The sequence below is a fragment of the Salvia miltiorrhiza genome, chromosome 1 (assembly GCF_028751815.1).
Source record: "Salvia miltiorrhiza cultivar Shanhuang (shh) chromosome 1, IMPLAD_Smil_shh, whole genome shotgun sequence".
Classification (NCBI taxonomy): Eukaryota; Viridiplantae; Streptophyta; class Magnoliopsida; order Lamiales; family Lamiaceae; genus Salvia; species Salvia miltiorrhiza.
The window spans coordinates 74,005,414-74,026,492 of NC_080387.1; the positions used below are offsets into that span (position 1 = coordinate 74,005,414).

The window sequence follows — 21,079 nt, forward strand, 5'->3', positions numbered from 1 at the left end:
ACTTCACACTTACATAGGTGACTCTTAACTCAAGTATCCTGCTATACTTGTCCTCTTCGAGGAGTTCTAGAGTCATTAAAAGTCAAAGACTTAACCTCACCACGTGCAGGTTTCCGAACACTCACTGTTCTACAAGGAATAGGCAATTCGAGTGTTCAACACACGGATTTTCATAGCTTAGTTGTCCCATTGAACCAAGTTCTTGGGATCCTCCAGTCATCATGGTTGGGTTGCCACTATGATTATCCTTAATTTGTGGACTTCAAACCCATTCCCCCTAACAGTTTATACATCTGATCTCGATGGATACTTTTTGTCAAAGGATCCGCTATGTTATCAATTGATCTTATATAATCAATTGTGATAACTCCACTAGTGATCAGATGTCTCACGGTATTATGACGTCGACGAATATGTCTCGACTTACCGTTATACAAATGGTTTTGTGCTCGTCCGATAGCAGCTTGACTATCACAATGAATTATTACGGACGACACAGGTTTCGACCAACATGGAATATCCTCGAGGAAATTTCTAAGCCACTCGGCCTCTTCACCAGCTTTATCCAAAGCTATGAATTCTGATTCCATGGTCGATCTAGCAATACATGTTTGCTTCTTGGATTTCCAAGACACAGCACCACCCCCCACAGTGAATACATAACCGCTCGTTGAAAACGAGTCTTTGGCATCAGATATCCAATTTGCATCACAGTACCCTTCAAGTACAGAGGGCTCCCTAGTATAATGAATCGCATAGTTTTGAGTATATTTCAAATATCTCAAAACCCTTTCAAGAGCTTTCCAATGTTCATTACTAGGGTTAGCTGTAAAGCTGCTCAACTTGTTGACCGAGCATGCTATATCGGGACGAGTGCAATTTGTTAGATACATCAGGCTCCCAATAATCTTCGCATATTCTAACGCGTCAACAGGTTCTCCCTTGTGTACACTCAAATGCACATTAGGTTCCCATGGTGTCTTAGCTATTGGCTTGTCAAAAGCGTTGAATTTCTTTAACACTTTCTCAACGTAGTGAGATTGTGTTATAGTAATACCATCAGGTCTTCTTAGAATTTTAATTCCAAGGATAACATCAGCTAAGCCCATATCTTTCATGCTAAAATTTTTACTTAGCATGCCTTTGGTTTCTTGAATCACTCGGGAATTACTTCCCATGATGAGCATGTCATCTACATAAAGACAAACAATAACATATCCGTTATTAGAATTCTTAATGTAGACACATTTATCGCACTCATTGATTCTGAATCCATTTGACAACATTACACTGTCAAATTTTAAATGCCATTGAAGCGGTGCTTGCTTCAACCCATATAAAGACCTTTGAAGTATGCATACTTTGTGCTCTTGCCCAGGTACTACAAACCCTTCAGGTTGCTTCATATATATTTCATCTTCCAACTCGCCATACAAGAACGCAGTTTTCACATCCATTTGGTGAATCTCGAGATTGTGCAAGGCAGCAATAGCGAGAAGCATCCGAATAGATGTTACTCTGGTCACAGGTGAATAGGTATCGAAGAAATCGTACCCTTCTTTCTGCCTGAAACCTTGAACGACAAGTCGGGCTTTGTACTTATCTATAGTACCATCAGATTTGTACTTCTTCTTTAGGATCCATTTGCATCCTAAAGCTTTACTTCCAGGTGGTAGATCCACTAACACCCAAGTATGATTCTGCATAATGGAATCAATCTCAATATCGATGGCTTCTTTCCAGAGAGCTGCATCTGAGCCAGACATAGCTTCTTTAATCGTCACCGGTTCGCCATCTAGCATCAAGACAACATAATCCGGTCCATAGACATTAGCTTTTCTAACTCGTTCCCCACGTCTCGGTTCTACATCCATAGGTTTAGACCTTGGTCTTTTCCTATTAGGTGGTACATGATTAGAACCCGTGGCATCATCTACTTGAGTAGAATTACTAGCTACTTCCATAGGTTTAGAACCTGTAGCATCACCATCAACTCCATCATTAGAGTTCGATGTACCTTTATCCTTGTTAGGATAGATATTTTCAAAGAATATAGCATTCCTTGATTCTATCGTTGTCCCAACATGTATATCAGGTATCTCCGATCTGTGCACTATAAAACGATAGGCACTGCTATTAAGTGCATGACCAATGAAGATACAATCCACCGTTTTAGGTCCTATTGTAACTTGCTTTGGTAAAGGCACTTCTACCTTGGCTAAACACCCCCACACTTTGAGGTATTTATATGAAGGTTTCCTTCCTTTCCATAGCTCATAGGGAGTTACATCTTTCCCTTTGAGTGGAATCTTGTTCAAGATATAGTTGGCCGTTAAGACAGCTTCCCCCCACATGTTCTGGGGTAATCCTGAACTAATCAACAAGGCATTCATCATCTCCTTAAGAGTTCGATTCTTGCGTTCAGCAACGCCGTTAGATTGTGGTGAATAAGGAGCCGTCGTTTGATGGATTATACCACTTTCGTTGCATAATTCAGCAAACGGAGCTACATACTCTCCACATCTATCACTTCGAACCATCTTAATTCGACATCCAAGTTGATTCTCGGCTTCATTTTTGAAGTTTATAAAAGCTTCAATAGCCTCATCTTTACTTTTCAATAAGTAAAGGTAACAATACTTTGTGCAATCGTCTATAAAGGTGATAAAGTACTTCTTGCCACCTCTAGTTTGCACGAACTTTAAATCACAAACATCGGTGTGAATAAGTTCCAAAGGTTGAGTGTTCCTTTTTACCGATTTAAACGGTAACTTAGCCATTTTGGCTTCAACACAAACTTCACATTTTTCTTGTGAGTTGTATTCATCAACTTTTAGTAAATTCATTTTTACTAATCTCTTTATAGCATTTAGATTAACATGTCCAAGTCTACAATGCCATAAATCAGAACACTCAATCAAGTAAGCAGAAGAGGTTGATGCATCTTTATTGATCTTAGCCTTGGCAGGCTTACAAGCTCTTACACCAAGTTTGAAAAGTCCTTCGGAGGCATAGCCTTTCCCTAGGAACTTTCCCCACTTGCGTATTACAACATAGTCAGATTTGAAAAACAATTCAAAATCCTTATTCGTAAGCCTAAAGCCCGAAATTAAATTCTTTCGGACAGTTGGAACGTGTAATACGTCTTTCAATGTGATCTCCACGCCCGACGTGAGTTGAAGAATCACATCTCCCATGCCAAGGACTTGGGATGTCCGTTCGCTAGCCTTCATTATCGTTTTGTTTTCCACTTCTTTGTAGTTGTGGAACAACTCACGATTTATGCATATATGGACGGTAGCGCCGGTATCCACGAACCAAGCGTTCGGGTTGTCCACATGATTCACCTCGGAGATCATGGCAGCAAAGTCATCGTGGTTCCAATCGTCGAAGTCCTTCTCGACGTTGTTCACGTTGCCATTTGCTTTCTTCCGCTTTGGCTTGCGGCAATCCTTAGCCATGTGACCTTTTTTGTCACAATTATAACATACACCATCAAACTTTGATGGTTGATGTCCGTCTTGCTTCCCTTTACCCTTATTATTAGGGTTAGGGCGACCACGTTTGTTGAAGGGACCGCCTTTCTCGGTGAGATTGGCCTTTGCCTCCATTGGAGCTTTCCCCTTTTGATCACGACTTCTCACGTGATCCTCCATTTGAAGCTTGGATATTAATATCGGCACGGACATCTCCGAGCGCTCATGCTTCAAAAGGTTTTGAAATTTCCTCCAACTAGGAGGTAATTTCTCTATGATGATTGCAACGAGCAATGCATCCGCCAAGGGCATCCCTTCGGCTTGAACCTCATGTGAAAGATTTTGGAACTCTTCCACTTGGTCCATCAATGGCCGGGAGTCAACCATTTTATATTCCAACCATTTGGCGACAATATACTTGGTAGTATTTGCCTTGTCCACTTGATATTTCAGATCAAGGGCCTCCCACAATTGTTTCGCGGTTTCATGAACCTTGAAAACACGGTAGAGCCGTTCGTCCAGAGACATGAGAACGGTGTTACGGCACAAGTAGTCGCCGCGACACCAGTTCAAATATCCGGTACGAATTTCTTGGCTTGTCTCCCCTTCCCCTTCACTCGGGGTTGGAGGTTTATCCTCCATTAAGAATCCGGCAAACCCCACGGTTGTGAGGTAGAATAGCATCTTCTCTTGCCAATATTTGAAGTTCTTGCCTGAGAACGTTGATGGTTTCTCGGCAAGACCAATAGTTCTAGATGTTGACGATGAAGCCCCCGTTGATACAAACGAGGAAAATATTGACGACGTGGTTGAACCGATGGTTGCAGAGGTGGTGGAGCCATCCATATTGACGTCGGTGTGAGCCATTTCTCGAACGTGTATCAACGGCAGAGAATTAATCTTCTTGCGATTGTTATTACCGGGTACACGATCAAGATATTACAAAATATTTATTTTGAGAAAATACTACTCAAAATAATTGAAAAATTACAAAGTAAATAATTTGAGAAATTACAACTCAAATAATTTGATACAACTGAAATACATAAATAAATTATACGTATAAACAAAGTCGAGTCGAGATGAATCTCTTCCCGCAAGAAGATTATCGCCCCGGTAGTGCTCTTCGGTTAGGCGTATCTTCCCCAAAGGTAAAACGACTTCATCTCGTTGGATGTAGCACCACAATCCGGCGAGCTCCGGCGAACTAAATAGGATCAAGAACTGAGCACAAATGTTTGCAGAGAGTGTTGTATGTAAATGGCAGAATGCAGGATTTTGTTGGTGTATCTGTGTGTTTTTTTCTGCATGCTCACCACAAGTCTATTTATAGACATGTGGTAAGTATGAATTCAATACATTGAATTCCACTCCGACGGCTGGAAGGTTGAAGATGTGGCCGGTGGCAGCAGCCATTGAAGAAACTAAGCTGCAAAATCGGAGTTGCCATGCAGAAGTCGTAATGGCGTGCTTCTGCTGCTGCTGTGACTTGTTCTGCTGCTGTGGGCTGGGTTGATGTGGGCTGGGCCAGGAAACAATTAGTTGGGCCAAGAAAAATCTGTTGGGCCAAAAATTAAAAAGCCCAGTGGAGTTGGTCCAAAAAATAGTTTGGGCCCCAAACACCACCCCAAAGCACCAATTGCCAAGATCCAAGTCCTTGGCCGCGGCCCGCCCGTCCGGCGGCGGCGGCGGCGACGTCGTCGTCCATCCGTCCGTCCGTCCGATCGATCGTCGTCGTCGGCGGCGGCGCGCGTGTGTGTGTGCGCGCGAGGCTAGTACTTAGATCAAGCCCACTAGCAAGCCCACAAGTCAATTTATCAACTCCATGTGCTTTGCTATTCTTATACATGAAAAACATCTCTATGTTTTCCAATGTGGGATAACATATCATAAATGTTATTTTCCCTCTTCAACATCCAAACTTTGACATACAATATCTCACTCATCGGAAATCGGTTTTGAGACTTCAAGTATATCACGTTGATCTACTCGAGATGTAGATTAACATCCAATCATTATTTTAATTAAATAATAAATATTTAATTAAATAATAATTTCCAGATATGGCATAAAACCATATTTCCAAAACCATATTTCCAACAGAAGTTGATTGGATTATCGGATCAATTCCAACAACTCAAAGAGGGTATTATGCATGGTTACAGCAAGAGCCTTGCAATCTTCGCACTTGTTGGAACTGCAGGCGTTGGGAAGACTGCTCTTGCTGAGGCATTTTATGAAGATCCAGAAATCATGAGCTTTTTTGAGGATCGCGTGTGGGTCAGGGTAGGTAGAAAATCTCAATTCGACGATGTTTCACGAGAGATTCTAGCTCAAATGTTTGGAATCACACAAGGAGATCGCGAACTACGTGCCTGCTTTAAAGAAAGATTGGAGGGAAAGAAATGCCTCATTGTGCTCGATGATGTGTGGGAGAAACAGATATTAGATTCCTTACTTAACATACCTGGTAGATCAATTCATGTCTTGGTTACTACTCGAGACCGAGGTATAATTCACTCACCTATTTATCCTCAACCTATAATATTAGTGCGGTTTTTGAATGAAGAAGAAAGTAAGGAGCTGCTGTGCGAGAAGGTGTTTGGTGAAAAGGATTGCCCTTTTCAGCTTGACAAAGCCGTTACCAAAATTGCCAAGAACTGTGAAGGTCTTCCTCTCGTGATAGTCACAGTGGCTGACATCCTTTCAAAAGCCCAGAATACAGATCCAATATACTGGGAAGATGTAGCAGAAATGCGAAATTCAGTCTTCACGGATGCATATAATGAGATATCAAAGGTACTTTTCCCAAGTTACGACTACTTACCTCAATATCTTAAATTGCCTTTTCTATATCTGGGAGTCTTTCCACCAGATTATGACATTCCCATATCAAAGATCATGAATATGTTGGCCACTGAGGGCTGGTTTCAAAACACAAAGAAAGAGCAATCGTTGGAGGATTCTGTCTGGCGATGCTTGGTCGAGCTTTGTTTTGATACGAATCTTGCTTTATTCAACAAAAGGACCATTTATACCAACGATCGGTCTGTTATTCATAAAGGCTTGTATAAAAATTGTCGGCTTCTTTCTTCGTGGCGGCACGTGTGTAGAGGAGAGGCTCGGAGGAACAAGTTTTATCATGTCTTAAAAAAACGTGTTGAAGGCTTAGAAGATGATGTAAAAGGTCAGCGTTGCTTGTGTCTTGAAAATAACCTTTTATTTAGCATCAAAGAATTTTGCAACTCCGTGAGATTGAACTGTGCATCCTCCACACGTTCTCTCCTTTTTTTTGGTCCATACCACCAATATCCGATCCCAATAGGTGACTATTTCAAGTTGCTTGGGAAACTAGATGCTCTTAATCTGCGTTTGTACATTTTCCCAACAGTTACACTGATCCTATTGAAGTACCTTGCTCTAACTTGCAACGGAGAACTCCCTACCACTATATCCAAACTTTTCAACCTTCGAGTCTTGATTATCCACCCGCATAGCAACATTAGAATTTGTGGAGCTCCATCATATGTACCAATAGAAATATGGGATATGAAAGAGTTAGAGCATATTGAGTTATTGGGGAAGAGCCTTGTAGCTCCATCTCATTATGCTTATTTGGAAAAGCTCTCAACACTTGTAGGTGTAAATGCCAGCATCTGTACTATCTTGGAACTCTCTCGAAAAGTTCCTTGTATAAGGAAATTAGGAGTTCAAATTGAGCTGACGCCTTATGATGACCATGGTGACCTTTTAAGTTGCTTTGGTTGCGTTTCAACACTAGGAAGGGTTGAGACATTGAAATACAGTATCATAAATCCAGTGGTTAAGTATGATTATGCATTTGCTAGTTCATTGATGATGTTTCCTGGTGGATTGAAAAAATTACATTTGAGTGGCATGGGTTTTTCTTGGGAATACATGGATGTAATTGGCTCTTTGCCATTTCTTCAAGTGCTCAAATTGCGAGCCTACGCATTTCTGGGTCCAATATGGGAAGTGCAAGAGGGCAGGTTTTTTAGGCTTGAGTTTCTTCTGATTGAAGACAGTGATTTGGTGCAATGGATACCGAGATCTGGAAGCTTCCCTAAGCTTACATTCCTACGCATGGAACATTGCTACAAACTACAAGAGATCCACTGGCCGTCTGAATGTAAGTTCGGAATGATGGAATTAGTGAACTGCAATCCTGTGGCTTTGACTTGTGCCAAGCAAATACAGCCGAATCCATGGTCTTGCCTTGAAGTTACTGCCTCTTCTTCTTTCGACAAGAAACCCATTACTATCAAGTTTGAAAGGTTAGTATCGCAATTGCTAATCAATTCATATCCTAGTCTCAGAGGGTGTTTGGCTAAGCATATTTTAAAGAGCTTATAAGCTCGAGCTTATAAGATGTTTCAATAACTTATAAGATGTAATTTTAAAGATCTTATACGTTGTCAAAGTGTTTGAATAATTGAGATTATAAGCTAGAGAGAGAAAATCGAAGAAAAATGAATTTGAATGATATATGATGAAAATAATAAATTATAGTTGAAAAATATTTGTAAAAAGATTGTTGCATATGAGATTATAAAAAAATAAGTTTGAGGGTAGATGAACTTATTTTTTGGGAGCTTATTTTCAGAGCTTATAAGCTGTTTAGGAGCTTATTTTGCCAAACACTTTAAAGGAACTTATAAGCTGTTTTGAAGAGTTTATAAGCTCATCCAAACACCCTCTTAATATGTATGCTCACATCCTATATTTATCTATTAACTTTCAGGTATGGATCTGATTGGGATTGAATAAAATATAGGTGGAAAGGTGAGACACCATATTCTCCATCCCCGTGTTTATAACTTCAATCATTTTATTATTAGGTTGTGAATCTCATAATTGTGACTTATTTCGGATTATGGTGATGATTATAAGCTCCGAGTGAATTATGTATGAATGAAAACTGTAATCAGCATTAGGAGCTGTTAGGTTCAGCTTTGCATATAAATTTAATGATTTTGTTCTGTTTTGTTTATGTTAGAAGCCAATATGTGTTTAGCTATAAAAAAAGATTATATATGCTAATTCAACCACATATTTTGATGGATTGAATAGTTTGAGTGAGCTTTGTTTCATCATGTAATTCTTCAACTACTCAAATCATATGTGTTGATCTGATTTTTAGCTAATTTTGTCTTTCCTTCGGCTTGACTCGTGCTTCTTCCGTCTGCTAAAAGTATGTCACAATTGTCATTCTGGACGTCCGTAAAGAGAGTATGTCACCGTTTATTTTAAGACATGGTCCCGCGTCGTTTCCTTATTATTTATTTTTACAAATACCATTATTTACAAAAAAATCCACATTTTATTCAATTTCAACCACTCATTTCATACAATGGTAAGACCATTTCTCCATTATATAAAAATCATCAATTGTTTTATTAAAATTGGTGCCCATCCAAAGTGACATAGTCGTGGCAGACAGAGGGAGTAAATATTATTATTAGTGATCTTCAGTGTCTCACGACTTTATGTTAGGAAGTTATTTACTCGTTTTAAAATCTAAGACACTTTTGAAGGTAACTTGAACTTCAAGAAACTATATAGATGAGATTTAGTTGAGCATGTGTTATGTATCCTACCATTTTTAACTTGTAATCTCTTTGATCAATATCTATTGCATGAGCTTCTTTCGCAGTGAAACCGACAGAAACCGATTGGTTTTTTCCGGTTCAGTTTTCGGTCTCTCCAAACATTTTTGTTGGTCGGTTTAGTTTCAATTTTTTTGGTCCGGTTCAATTTTCGATTAATGTACTTTTTGTCTCTACAATTTTTTTGTAGTTGCTGGCTTTGGAAAGAAGAGGGGCCAAAATTCATCTGAGTAGAGTGGCACAGTGAGTAGTTTAAATGGGGGTGACAAACTTTGGAACCTCAATTTGATTGGTTTGATTATGTTTGTGTGTCGCAGTTCACTGCTAATATTGAGGATAATCTTTATGATTACTTTTGAGATTTGAGTAATGAAATTTGGGAGTTTTTATACTCTGTTAAGAATGACTGAAAATGCTATAGTAGAGTAACATTTTTGAAATGTGGCTGGTAATTAATCCACTTGTTATGTGAATTTTGACCACCACTTTTTTTGAGCAATTGAATAAGCTTATAACCATTGAAAAGAAAAATAGAAGCACATAAAACATTCTTGATAATGACAATGGAAAAGTACTAGAACTTTATAAGAGTGGAACGATACAGCGCAAATTTAGTTTGTTTAGATGATGAATTTCATCATTTTTGTACCCAAAGAAAAAGGATTTCAACAAAAAAAAAAAATTGGGTTGGTTTGGTCCGACCGCCCGGTGGCCCGAGAGGGGCTGGGCTGGGCTTGCTCTTTTGCAGCCATGTCAAATTTCTGCCCGGCCCAACCTGACCTGACCCGATACAATTCTAAAGCCCGTTGGATTGGGTCGGACTGGCCGGACCAGGCCCATTTGAAAGCTCTAATTACTGGTACAAAGTCCTGTCAGACACTAGGGCCACGACATATGTTATTATATTTAAATTATGTAAAACTATTAAAATATTATTATTTATGAATTAGATTAATTGGTAAAAAAATATTAATTTAAATATTATTAGTATTTGATTTGAAATGGTGTATAATAATAATATTATCAACTCAATGAGTATAATATTAAATTTAATGAGAATTGTATAATAATAATAATAATAATAATAATAATAATAATAATAATAATAATAATAATAATAATAATAATAATAATAATAATAATAATAATAAAAAAATTATAGATTATACATATAATAATTTAAGTCAATCTCATTTTAAGAAAATTACTAAAAAATAAATAAATCTATATAATATTTTAATGAGTGAATTTTGAAAATATCCAATTTGGAATAGTAAATTTAAAAATCCCAATAAGAGAGAGAGGGCCACATCTGTGCAGTCCACAAAAGAAGCCCATCCACATAGGCCCAACCCCACAATAAGTAGGCCCAAAACCCGGCGGCAAGTCCCAATCTAAAATTTACATGTCTTTCTAAATATATATATTATCTTATTATGAAATATAATGCACACATATACATATTATAATCCTATTACAAATGAGTTTACTTTTAAAAAATTCAGATATGCAATTTCAGATGTTAGCAGAGATTACTATATATGTTTGAAACAAGAACGCTTTATAAAATGACTTTTTGATTGAGGTTAATTAAATAAATGGTCCATTTCTTTTCAAAACAAAAATAAACATCCATATCTATTGAAACGAGCAAGTAAAACAACTCAAAAACAAAGGTTCAACAAAAAATAATAAGATTTCACTTTATTTTGTAAAGTATTCCGCCCATCTTTAAATAAGTGTTATAATGTAAAAAAAAAATTGTCTATTTTTAAGTGTTATATTGTAAAATTTTAGATCAATTCTACTCATGTCTTAATATCATAATTAAATGAAATCTTGAAGTTAGAAAAAATAATTAATGGTATGTACATAAAATTACACTCTTTATTGATATGTGTAATTTTGTGTTAGGTGAGACTTATTTAAAGATAGAAGGAGTAATTAATAAGATGAAATCCACGCAAGTTGCGAAACTGTGTCTGTGTGACTGTGTCCATTGTTTTTAGCTTCAATTTCACTCTTTTTTTGAGTTGTTAAACATCGTGTTGTACATTAAGCAGTGTAGCTTGTACCATTTCAATTCCTAATCGGCCAATTAATTAAAAGCACTGAGCTTAGTGCACTAATCGTTAATTAATTCTAATTAGCTCCAAAACCAACATAAATTCTTTTTCAAATTTTCACCATTACCAACTCTTCCGACTTCACTCCCGCCGCCGCCGCCGCCGGAAACAGAGAGAAATGACGGCATTTGGTGCAGTGATTTCTCTGAGGAATACAATTGATTTCATTCTCCATTCTTCTCATTTCAGCCTCATTGAGCCCTCGCCACATATCATACAACTCGTCTACGAGGAGTTGGATCCATTGCAAGAAATTCTGTACACGTTGGACGACACAAGCAAAAGCAAGAGCAGGAAGAAGGTGAATGCTTTGGATGGAAGAATCAAAGATTTGATTTGGGAATTTGAAGACTTATTGGTATACCTTCTCCACCAACAGATTCATTCAAAATTTCATGCAGTCCAAATAGATGAAGAAATGAAAGAGAGAGTATGGGAATTCCAACGCTCAATGGGATTCCAAGGCTTAATGGAATCCCTTCCCTCACAACCCAAAGGAAGTAAAAACACTCCCAGATTCTACATTGATCTGCAATTCCTACAACACGATGTTTCTTCCTTCATCGAGAGGCTCGAGGATTTGGAGGAGGAATACATTTATGAAGTAGACAATATGCCTGAAGATGAAGATGAAGATGACGACGATCAATCTATTTCCACAAGAAGTGGGACCAAGTCAAAGATGATTGGATTATCGGATCAATTCCAACAACTCAAGCAGATTCTTGTGGATAGGAAAATGGAAAGTTATGACAAGAAGAAATGTGTAGTACTTGTAGGAACTGCAGGCGTTGGGAAGACTGCTCTTGCTGAGGCAGTTTTTGAAGATCCTGAAGTCATGAGCCGTTTTGAGCATCGCGTGTGGGTCAGAGTAGGTAGAAAATCTCAATTCGATCATGTTTCACGAGCCATTCTAGCTGAAATGTTTGGAATCGTGCAAGGAGATGACGAATTAGGTGCCTACTTGGAAGAAAGATTGGAGGGCAAGGAATGCCTCATTGTGCTCGATGATGTGTGGGAACAAGAGATAGTGGATTCCTTGAAAAGATCCTTAAGTAATGGATTAGTTCATATCTTGGTGACTACTCGAGACCGAACCATAACTCTCCTAACGAGTTATCCTCGTTCTGTAATATTGGTGAGGTTTTTGAATGAAGAAGAAAGTAAGGAGCTACTGTGCGAGAAGGTGTTTGGTGAAAAGGATTGCCCTTTTCAACTTGACAAAGCCGCTGGGAAAATTGCCAAGAAATGTGAAGGTCTTCCTCTCATGATAGTCACGGTGGCTGACATTCTATTAGAATCCCATGATACAGACCCAAAATACTGGGAAGATGTAGCAGAAATGCGAAATTCAGTCTTCACGGATGCATATAATGCGATATCAAAGGTACTTTTCCCAAGTTATGACTACTTACCTCAACATCTTAAAATGCCTTTTCTGTATATGGGAGTCTTACCTCCAGACTATGACATCCCCAAGTCCAAGCTCATGAATATGTTGGCTACTGAGGGTTGGTTTTATAAGAAAAACAAAATGCGATCTTTGGAGGAATCTTTTTGGCTATGTTTGGACCAGCTTTGTGCGAATAGGAGTCTTGTTTTATTCAACCAAAGGAGTGCCATTTATGGGGCCTTACACTGCAACTTTAAAACTTGCCGCCTTCTTTCCTCGTGGCGGCACTTGTGTAGAGGAGAGGCTCGGAAGAACAAGTTTTATTGTATCTTGAAAAAGCTTGTTGATGGCTTCGAAGATGATTTAGAAGGTCAGCGTTGCTTGTGTCTTGAAAATAACCTTTTATTTGGCATCAAAGAATTTTCCAACTCTGTGAGATCGAATTGTGCATCCTCTACGCATTCTCTCCTTTTTTTTGGTCCATACCTTCAATATCCAATCCCAATAGGTGATGATTTTGAGTTCCTTGGTAAACTAGATGCTCTTAATCTACGTTTGTACACTTTCCCAACAGAGATACTGACACTAGTCCTACTAAAGTACCTTGCTCTGACTTGCAACGGAGAACTCCCTCCAACCATATCCAAACTTTTCAACCTTCGAGTCTTGATTATCCATCCGCATAACAACATTAGAATTTGTAGAGCTCCATCGTATGTACCAATAGAAATATGGGATATGCAAGAGTTAGAGCATATTGAGATTTTGGGGAAGAGCTTTGTAGCTCCATGTCATTCTGCTTCTTTGGAAAAGCTCTCAACTCTTGTAGGTGTGAATGCTAGCATTTGTACTATCTTGGAACTCTCCCGAAAAGTTCCTTGTATAAAGACATTAGGAGTTCAGATCGAGCTAACGCCTTATGATGATTGCAGTGACCTTTTAAGTTGCTTTGATTGTGTTTCAACAATTGAAAATTTGGAGACACTGAAATGTAGCATCGTAAATCCTTTGATTAAGTATGATCATGCTTTTCCTAGTTCATTGAAGTTGCTACGTTGGTTGGGAAAGCTACATTTGAGTGGCATGGGATTTTCTTGGGAATACATGGATGTAATTGGCTCTTTGCCATATCTTGAAGTGCTCAAATTGCGAGCCTACGCCTTCCGGGGTCCCAAGTGGGAAGCGCGAGAGGAAAGTTTTTTGAGACTTTTGTTTCTTCTAATTGAAGACAGTGATTTGGTGCAATGGAAACCAAGATCTGTGAGCTTCCCTGAGCTTAGTCACCTAAGCATGAAACATTGCTACAAACTAGAAGAGTTCCACTGGTTGTCTCATCATGAGTCCGGAACGATTGAACTATTAAACTGCAATCCTGTAGCTTTGACTTGTGCGATGCAATTACAACCGAATCCAGATACCGTCGTTGATGTTACTGCTACTTCTTCATTTGACGAGAAACCCGTTACTATCAAGTTTACAAGGTTAGTCTTGCAACTGCCGATCAATTCATGTCCTACTCTTAATACATATTTCAAGTTAATTAGGGGATTTCAAATTCTAATTACCTCCATAATACACTTCATTCAAATTTTGATATGCTATAAAATATTGTTTTATGGGAGGTAAAGTGTTTTATGTTGTTGCTCCCTTCGTTTTCCTTATTAGTTAGTCTATAAATGAGAATTTCACAAGATGGTTGCTTGATTATCATCCTCTTGAATATTTATGTATTCTCACACCCTATATTTATCTACTAATTTTCAGGCGTGGTGTGAAGACTGAGGATATATAACACAGTCGGAAAGGTGAGACATTTGAATTTAAGAAGTCTGACTTACTTCGGATTTTGTTGAGGATTATAAGCTAACTGGATTTTGTGTGAAGCATAATTTTCACTTTGTTTTGATAGCAAATGTCATCATTAGGTTTGAATCAAGTACCATTTATAGCATCCATCAACATGAAGTTTTTTCATAAGATGAGATTATATATAGTCGAACTGTTTGTCTCAGCATAGTAGCTGTTAGGTTCAGCTTTGAGTATGAATTGAAAGGTTGTGTTATGTTTTTGTAACATCCCACATTTTATAAGTTTCTAAGTTCACAAATTTTGTTTTGTATTTATGGGGATTATAGGAAACCAAAATTGCGCCTAGATTAGACTTATTAAATGTGTTGTGGTATATATTGTGTTTTAAGTTTGGGCCTTAGAATCAATTAGTTTGACCAATTAAAGTTGTAGTTTGATTTAATTTCCAGTGTTCTAGTGCGTATATTTTAGCTTTAGTTTTTTTTTTTTTTTTGATAAATTTACAATGTTAAATAAAGAAATTAAATGGCCGCGCGATAGGGGACTCGAATCCAAGACCTTTGGCCTTAGGCATTAACCCCTTACCGCTTGGCCAACACACGCACACTTAGCTTTAGTTTCTTATAACTTCACAAGGTGGCTCAACAAATTTTGGTATATGTATAGTTATGTAGTGTTGTTTATTGAATTTTTAGTGAAAGTGTTAGTTAGGCCTTTTGAAGTGATTATATTTATTTGATTAGGCGCGGCGCAATTAGGATTTTCATGCTATCAAATTCTATTGAGAAGTGATGGTGGGGTAGAGTTAAAAAAAGTTACTTTTATGTTCATTTCAAAACTTCTAGTTTGGTGGTTGGGTTACTTTAATTTGTGTTGATGAAATTCTATTAATTCTCGTATGGTTCTAGTTAATTTATGTTTTACTTTGGTATTGTGTTGAGTTGAGATTTTTAGCTGTTAGTCTTTAAATGGTAAAGTTTTATGGATATGATATTCTAGTGTTTTAGAATGAGTATTATTCTCTTTCCTTCGAATTGTGTGTTTTTTTTTAAGTGCTATTAAATTTTTGGTAATTGTATAGAGTTCTTGTTCAAGATAAAATGTATATATATTAGAGTGTTACATTTTATTACTGCTAGAAGCCAATATGTGTTTGTTTTGGATGATATAGTTTTTTTTTTGAGGGGATGATATAGTTTAGATATAAATATAATTATGTATGCTAATTCGCCACCACATATTTTGATGAATAAATAATTTAAGCTTTATTTAATATTATTATTAGGGATATTCATTGTCACGGTTTTAAAGTAGGAAGCTATTTATTTGTTTTAAAATATTAAAAATTCCTTGAGGGGACACCAAGTGGTGAGAACTCCTGTCAGCGAAGAGTGAGGTTTAGGGTTCAATCTCCACTGCTCTTCTTCCCCCAAGTCAAAAAAATAAAATAAAATTCAAGTGTTCATTATTAAAATATTTTACTTCACCAAGATATTTATTTAAGAAAATAAACATACACCTTGTTTTTCCCCATGAAATATTCACTATTATGTTTAACACTTTAATTAATTTAGAATAATATTTCCTCCGTCCACAAAAATATCTATTTTTATCATTTTGGAATGTCTACAAAAATTAATCCCTTTCTATTTTTAGAAATTATCTATTATATGGTGTGCCTTATTCTCTCTCACAATGCAATTAATTATCATTATAAACACTGCAAGTGGAACTCTTTTCTCCATTCACAATACAATAACTATTTTTATTAAAACCTGTGTCGTCTCTTATTATGACTATTTTTTTGTGGACGGAGGTAGTATATATTATTCGTGTGCGTGTGTTGGCCTAAGGATAGGTGGTTAATTCCAAGACCTGAGGTGGTCCTAGGTTCGAGTTCACTGTTGTGTGGTCTTTAAATTTCTTTATTTATTTGTATAATTTATAAAAAAAAAATACATATTATTCATATATTCATGAAATATGCTTCGGAATCTAGCTGAGCCTCTTGGATTTATGTTATCCAGGCCTTATATATTATCCACCAAATAATTGGCCAATTAATTAATAAAAAAAAATAGGATATTGATTTTTTTTTTTTTTTCTTGGCGAATAGCATATTGAATCTTGACAGGATAATTGGCCAATTAATTAATAAAAAATAGGATATTGTTTTGTTTTTTTTAGGTAAATATGATATTGAATCTTACAGATCTTGAAGCACATCACATGTGCTCCACTAAATATTCCTTTCGTCCAATTAAAAAATACTAATTTCAGCAGCCCGCCCAATGCTAATGGTGAATTAGCTCCAATAATAGCGAAGGTATGTATTATTCTAATCTTTACACCCAACCAACATATATTCTTTTCAAAATTTTCACTATTACCATCTTTTCCTCCGGCCTCGTTCCTCCGCCGCGGCCGCCGCTGCCGCCGCAAGAGAGGAATGACGGCATACGGTGCAGTGAATTCTTTGAGGAATACAATTGATTACATTCTCCATTCTTCTTATTTTAACCTCGTTGAGCCCTCTCCACAGATCATACAACTCGCCTACAACGAGTTGGATCCGTTGCAAGAAATTCTTGAAAGATTGGACAGGACAAGAACAAGCAAGAGCAGGAAGAAGGTGAATGCTTTGGATGGAAGAATCAAAGAGTTGATTTGGGAATTCCAAGATTTATTGGAATCTCTTCTCTACCATCAGATTTTTTCACAATTTCATGCAGACCAAGTATATGAAGAAATGAAATCGAGAGTCCAAGGCTTTTTGGAATCTCTTCCCTCACAGCCACAGATTCTATTCCAAAGCCCTCCTCCACACCACACTACCACAAGAACCCAAAGAGTGCTGCACTATTTCAAACCTAAAAGACTGCTGCACTATTTCAAACCCAAAGGAAGAAAATTCATCGCGCCAAGATTCTCCATTGATCTGCAATTCCTACAGCATGAGGTTCCTTCCTTCATCCAGAGGCTCAAGGATATGGAGGAGGAATACATTTATGAAGTACAAAATATGCCCGAAGACGATGATGACGAATCTATTTCAACAAGAACTCGGACCAAGTCCATGATGATTGGATTATCGGATCAACTCGAACAACTCAAAGATTATATGATGATGAGTTACGACAACAGGCTTGTAACCGTCGGAATTGTTGGAACTGCAGGCGTTGGGAAGACTGCTCTTGCTGAGGCAGTTTTTGAAGATCCTGATATCTTGAGCCATTTTGAGCACCGCGTGTGGGTAAGGGTAGGCAAGAAATCTCAATTCGACGATGTTTCACGAGAGATTCTAGCTCAAATGTTTAGAATCTCACAAGGAGATCACGAATTAGGTGCCTGCTTCAAAGAAAGACTGCAGGCCAGGAACTGCCTCATTGTGCTCGATGATGTGTGGGAGAGACAGATAATGGATTCCTTGTTGAGTTCCTTACAAAACATCAATAATGGATCAATTCGTATCTTGGGTACTACTCGAGATCGAAACACAAATGTCTCAATGGATTGGATATTAGTGCGATTTTTGAACGAAGAAGAAAGCAAGGAGCTACTATGCCAAAAGGTGTTTGGTGAAAAGGATTGCCCTTTTCAACTTGACAAAGCCGCCACCAAAATTGCCAAGAACTGTGAAGGTCTTCCTCTCACGATTGTAACAGTGGCTGACATCCTATCAAAATCCCATAATACAGACCCAAAATACTGGGAGGATGTAGCAGAAATGCGAAATTCAGTCTTCACGGATGCATATAATGAGATATCAAAGGTACTTTACCCAAGTTATGAATACTTACCTCAATATCTTAAAATGCCTTTTCTGTATATGGGAGTCTTCCCTCCAGATTATGACATCCCCATATCCAAGATCATGAATATGTTGGCTACTGAAGGCTGGTTTCATAACACACAAAAAAAACAATCTTTGGAGGATTCTGTGTGGAAATGCTTGAAGGAGCTTTGTACAAATAAGAACCTTGTTTTATTCAGCCAAAGGACCTTTTATAGGACCTTGCGGACTAATCATTATAGCAAGTATAAAACTTGCTGGCTACATTCTTCATGGCGGCACGTGTGTAGACGAGAGGCTCGGAAGAACAAGTTTTATCATGTTTTAAAAAAGCTTGTTGAAGGCTTAGAAGATGGTGTAAAAGGTCAGCGTTGCTTGTGTCTTGAAAATAACCTTTTATTTGGCATCAAAGAATTTTGCAACTCCATGATATTGAACTGTGCATCCTCCACACGTTCTCTCCTTTTTTTTTGGTCCATATCACCAATATCCAATTCCAGTAGGTGATGATTTCAAGTTGCTTGGAAAACTAGATGCTCTTAATCTACGTTTGTACACTTTCCCAACAGAAATTCTTATATTAGTCCTACTAAAATACCTTGCTCTAACTTGCAACGGAGAGCTCCCTACAACCATATCCAAACTTTTCAACCTTCGAGTCTTGATTATCCATCCGCATAACAACATTAGAATTTGTAAAGCTCCATCCTTTGTACCAATACAAATATGGGATATGAAAGAGTTAGAACATATTGAGATATTGGGGAAGAGCCTTGTAGGTCCATGTCGTTCTACTTCTTTGGAAAAGCTCTCAACACTTGTAGGTGTGAATGCCAGCATTTGTACTATCTTGAAACTCTTCAGAAGAGTTCCTTGTTTAAAGAAATTAGGAGTTCATATCGAGCTGACGCCTTATGATGACCATAATGATTTGTTAAGATGTGTTGGTCATATTTCAACACTTGGAAGTTTGGAGACATTGAAATATAGTATCATAAATCCTGTGGTTAAGTATGATTATGCTTTTCGTAGTTCATTGATGAAGTTGCCACGTCGATTGAAAAAGTTACATTTGAGTGGCATGGGTTTCCCTTGGAATTACATGGATGTAATTGGCTCTTTGCCATTACTTGAAGTGCTCAAATTGCGAGCCTACGCCTTTCGGGGTTCAAAGTGGGAAGCGCAAGAGACAAGTTTTTTGAAACTTAAGTTTCTTCTAATTGAAGACAGTGATTTGGTGCAATGGAAACCAAGATCTGGAAGCTTTCCTAATCTTATGTACCTAAGCATGAAACATTGCTACAAACTAGAAGAGATCCACTGGCTGTTTCATTATAGGTTCGGAACTATTGAATTAGTGAACTGCAATCCTGTAGCTTTGACTTGGCTCAAGCAATTACGACCGGATCCATTTACTATGATTGATGTTACTGCCACTTATTCTTTTGACGAGAAACCCGTTACTATCAAGTTTAGAAGGTACTGCAACTGCTGATCAATTCATTACCTCTGTTTTTCTTGAGAATTTAATTAAAATGAGGAGTTGTTGCTCCAATGTGTGTGGGTGTGTGTAGATTCATTGTGAGTTGCTATACAACTTCGACACACTAACACAAGATGGCTGCTTGATTATCCTCTTTATATTTATGTATGCTCACACCCTATGTTTATCTATTAATTTCAGTTATTGGTCTGATGAAGAAGGAGTATGTATCATAGAGCTGTAAAGGTGAGACACCATGTTCTCCATCCCCATGTTTATAACTTCAGTCGTTTTATTATTGGGTTGTTGCCTGAATTTGAGAATGGTGACTAATTTCGATTTTGTTGAGGATTATTATAAGCTCTTAGTGAATTTTGTATAGAATGAGAACTGTAATTGGTTGGGTGGAGATCTTAATTAGTATGTGATTCAAGGACAATAATCGTTTTGTGTGATGCGTAATTTTTGCTTTGCTTTGATATCAAATCTCATCATTAATAATAATCAACTTAAAATTTCTCTCTAACCTGTTGACAATTTCTGATTGCTAATCCTTCTTTCTCCCAAAAAAACAATCAAAACTCTCAAATATTTCTCTTTGTTCTTCGTGTTCGAAAATTTACAGAGTTACTTTTGTCAAGGGATGGTTCTGATTTCAGTTTTATTTATTATTCCAAATTACAGTTTTGATTCCCCGTTAGCAAAATTGAATCTGTTGATTCCCTTTAAAGTTGGTCTTCTTTGTCTAATGAGATAGAGTTACTCTACAAAAAAAAAGAGTTCTTCTGATTAAGCTCAGAAATTCAATTTGAATTCTACATTGTTTCATAATCAAAATTTATATATGTATTTTCTTTCTTCCCAAACTCAATTTAGTTTCTACATTGTTCATAATCATATATATGTGTATTTCCTTTCTTCCCATTTCGCCTCATATATAAGGGCTACTGAACTCTGTTTATTGTTTATCGTTTATTGATCAATTAGTTAGTAATATTAGTTCGAAGATCAGTTTTTAGTTTCAAAAATTTTTAGATATGAAATCTAAAGTGTCTGTTGACTTTAGAATATTAAATAAATAGATTATTTCTCCGCTTCAAAAAAAAAAAAAAAAAAGATTAGTTCTATTAACAGATTTTCTTTTAAATAGATCAACTAGCTTTACCAAAAGCTATAAATTGATTTAATTTCTAGTGTTTCAGTCTGTATATGCTTTAGTTTCTTACAACTTCACAAGATGGCTCAACAAATTTCAGTATATGTATGTTTATAGACTTTTTAGCGAAAAAAGTGCTAGTTAAGCCTTTTGAACTGATTATATTTATTTGATTAGGTGTGGCGTAATTAAGATCTCCATCCTTGAAGTTATGTT

The 21,079-nt window shown here is 37.1% G+C and overlaps 3 protein-coding genes across 4 annotated transcripts; all 3 read left to right on the top strand.

Moving 5' to 3' along the window:
* The first annotated feature begins 5,584 nt into the window (after positions 1 to 5,584).
* LOC131006099 (putative late blight resistance protein homolog R1C-3) lies at positions 5,585 to 9,506 on the top strand. Its single transcript, XM_057933246.1, has 3 exons — positions 5,585 to 7,771; positions 8,239 to 8,279; positions 9,294 to 9,506. The coding sequence occupies exons 1-2, from the start codon at positions 5,628 to 5,630 to the stop codon at positions 8,258 to 8,260; spliced, it is 2,166 nt and encodes a 721-aa protein (XP_057789229.1). The 5' UTR covers positions 5,585 to 5,627; the 3' UTR covers positions 8,261 to 8,279; positions 9,294 to 9,506.
* Positions 9,507 to 11,269: 1,763 nt separating this feature from the next.
* Positions 11,270 to 19,971, top strand: LOC131006100 (putative late blight resistance protein homolog R1C-3). Of its 2 annotated transcripts, XM_057933248.1 has the most exons (3): positions 11,270 to 14,103; positions 14,387 to 14,427; positions 19,909 to 19,971. In XM_057933248.1, the coding sequence occupies exons 1-2, from the start codon at positions 11,348 to 11,350 to the stop codon at positions 14,412 to 14,414; spliced, it is 2,784 nt and encodes a 927-aa protein (XP_057789231.1). In that variant the 5' UTR covers positions 11,270 to 11,347; the 3' UTR covers positions 14,415 to 14,427; positions 19,909 to 19,971. The 2 variants fall into 2 exon arrangements, with proteins under 2 accessions (XP_057789231.1, XP_057789230.1); XM_057933247.1 differs by lacking the exon at positions 19,909 to 19,971 and having other exon boundaries at positions 14,387 to 14,778.
* Positions 16,881 to 19,719, top strand: LOC131013021 (putative disease resistance RPP13-like protein 2). The gene is made up of 2 exons (XM_057941027.1): positions 16,881 to 18,396; positions 19,049 to 19,719. Exons 1-2 carry the CDS (start codon positions 16,881 to 16,883, stop codon positions 19,717 to 19,719), a joined length of 2,187 nt encoding a protein of 728 aa, XP_057797010.1.
* Positions 19,972 to 21,079: the final 1,108 nt, after the last annotated feature.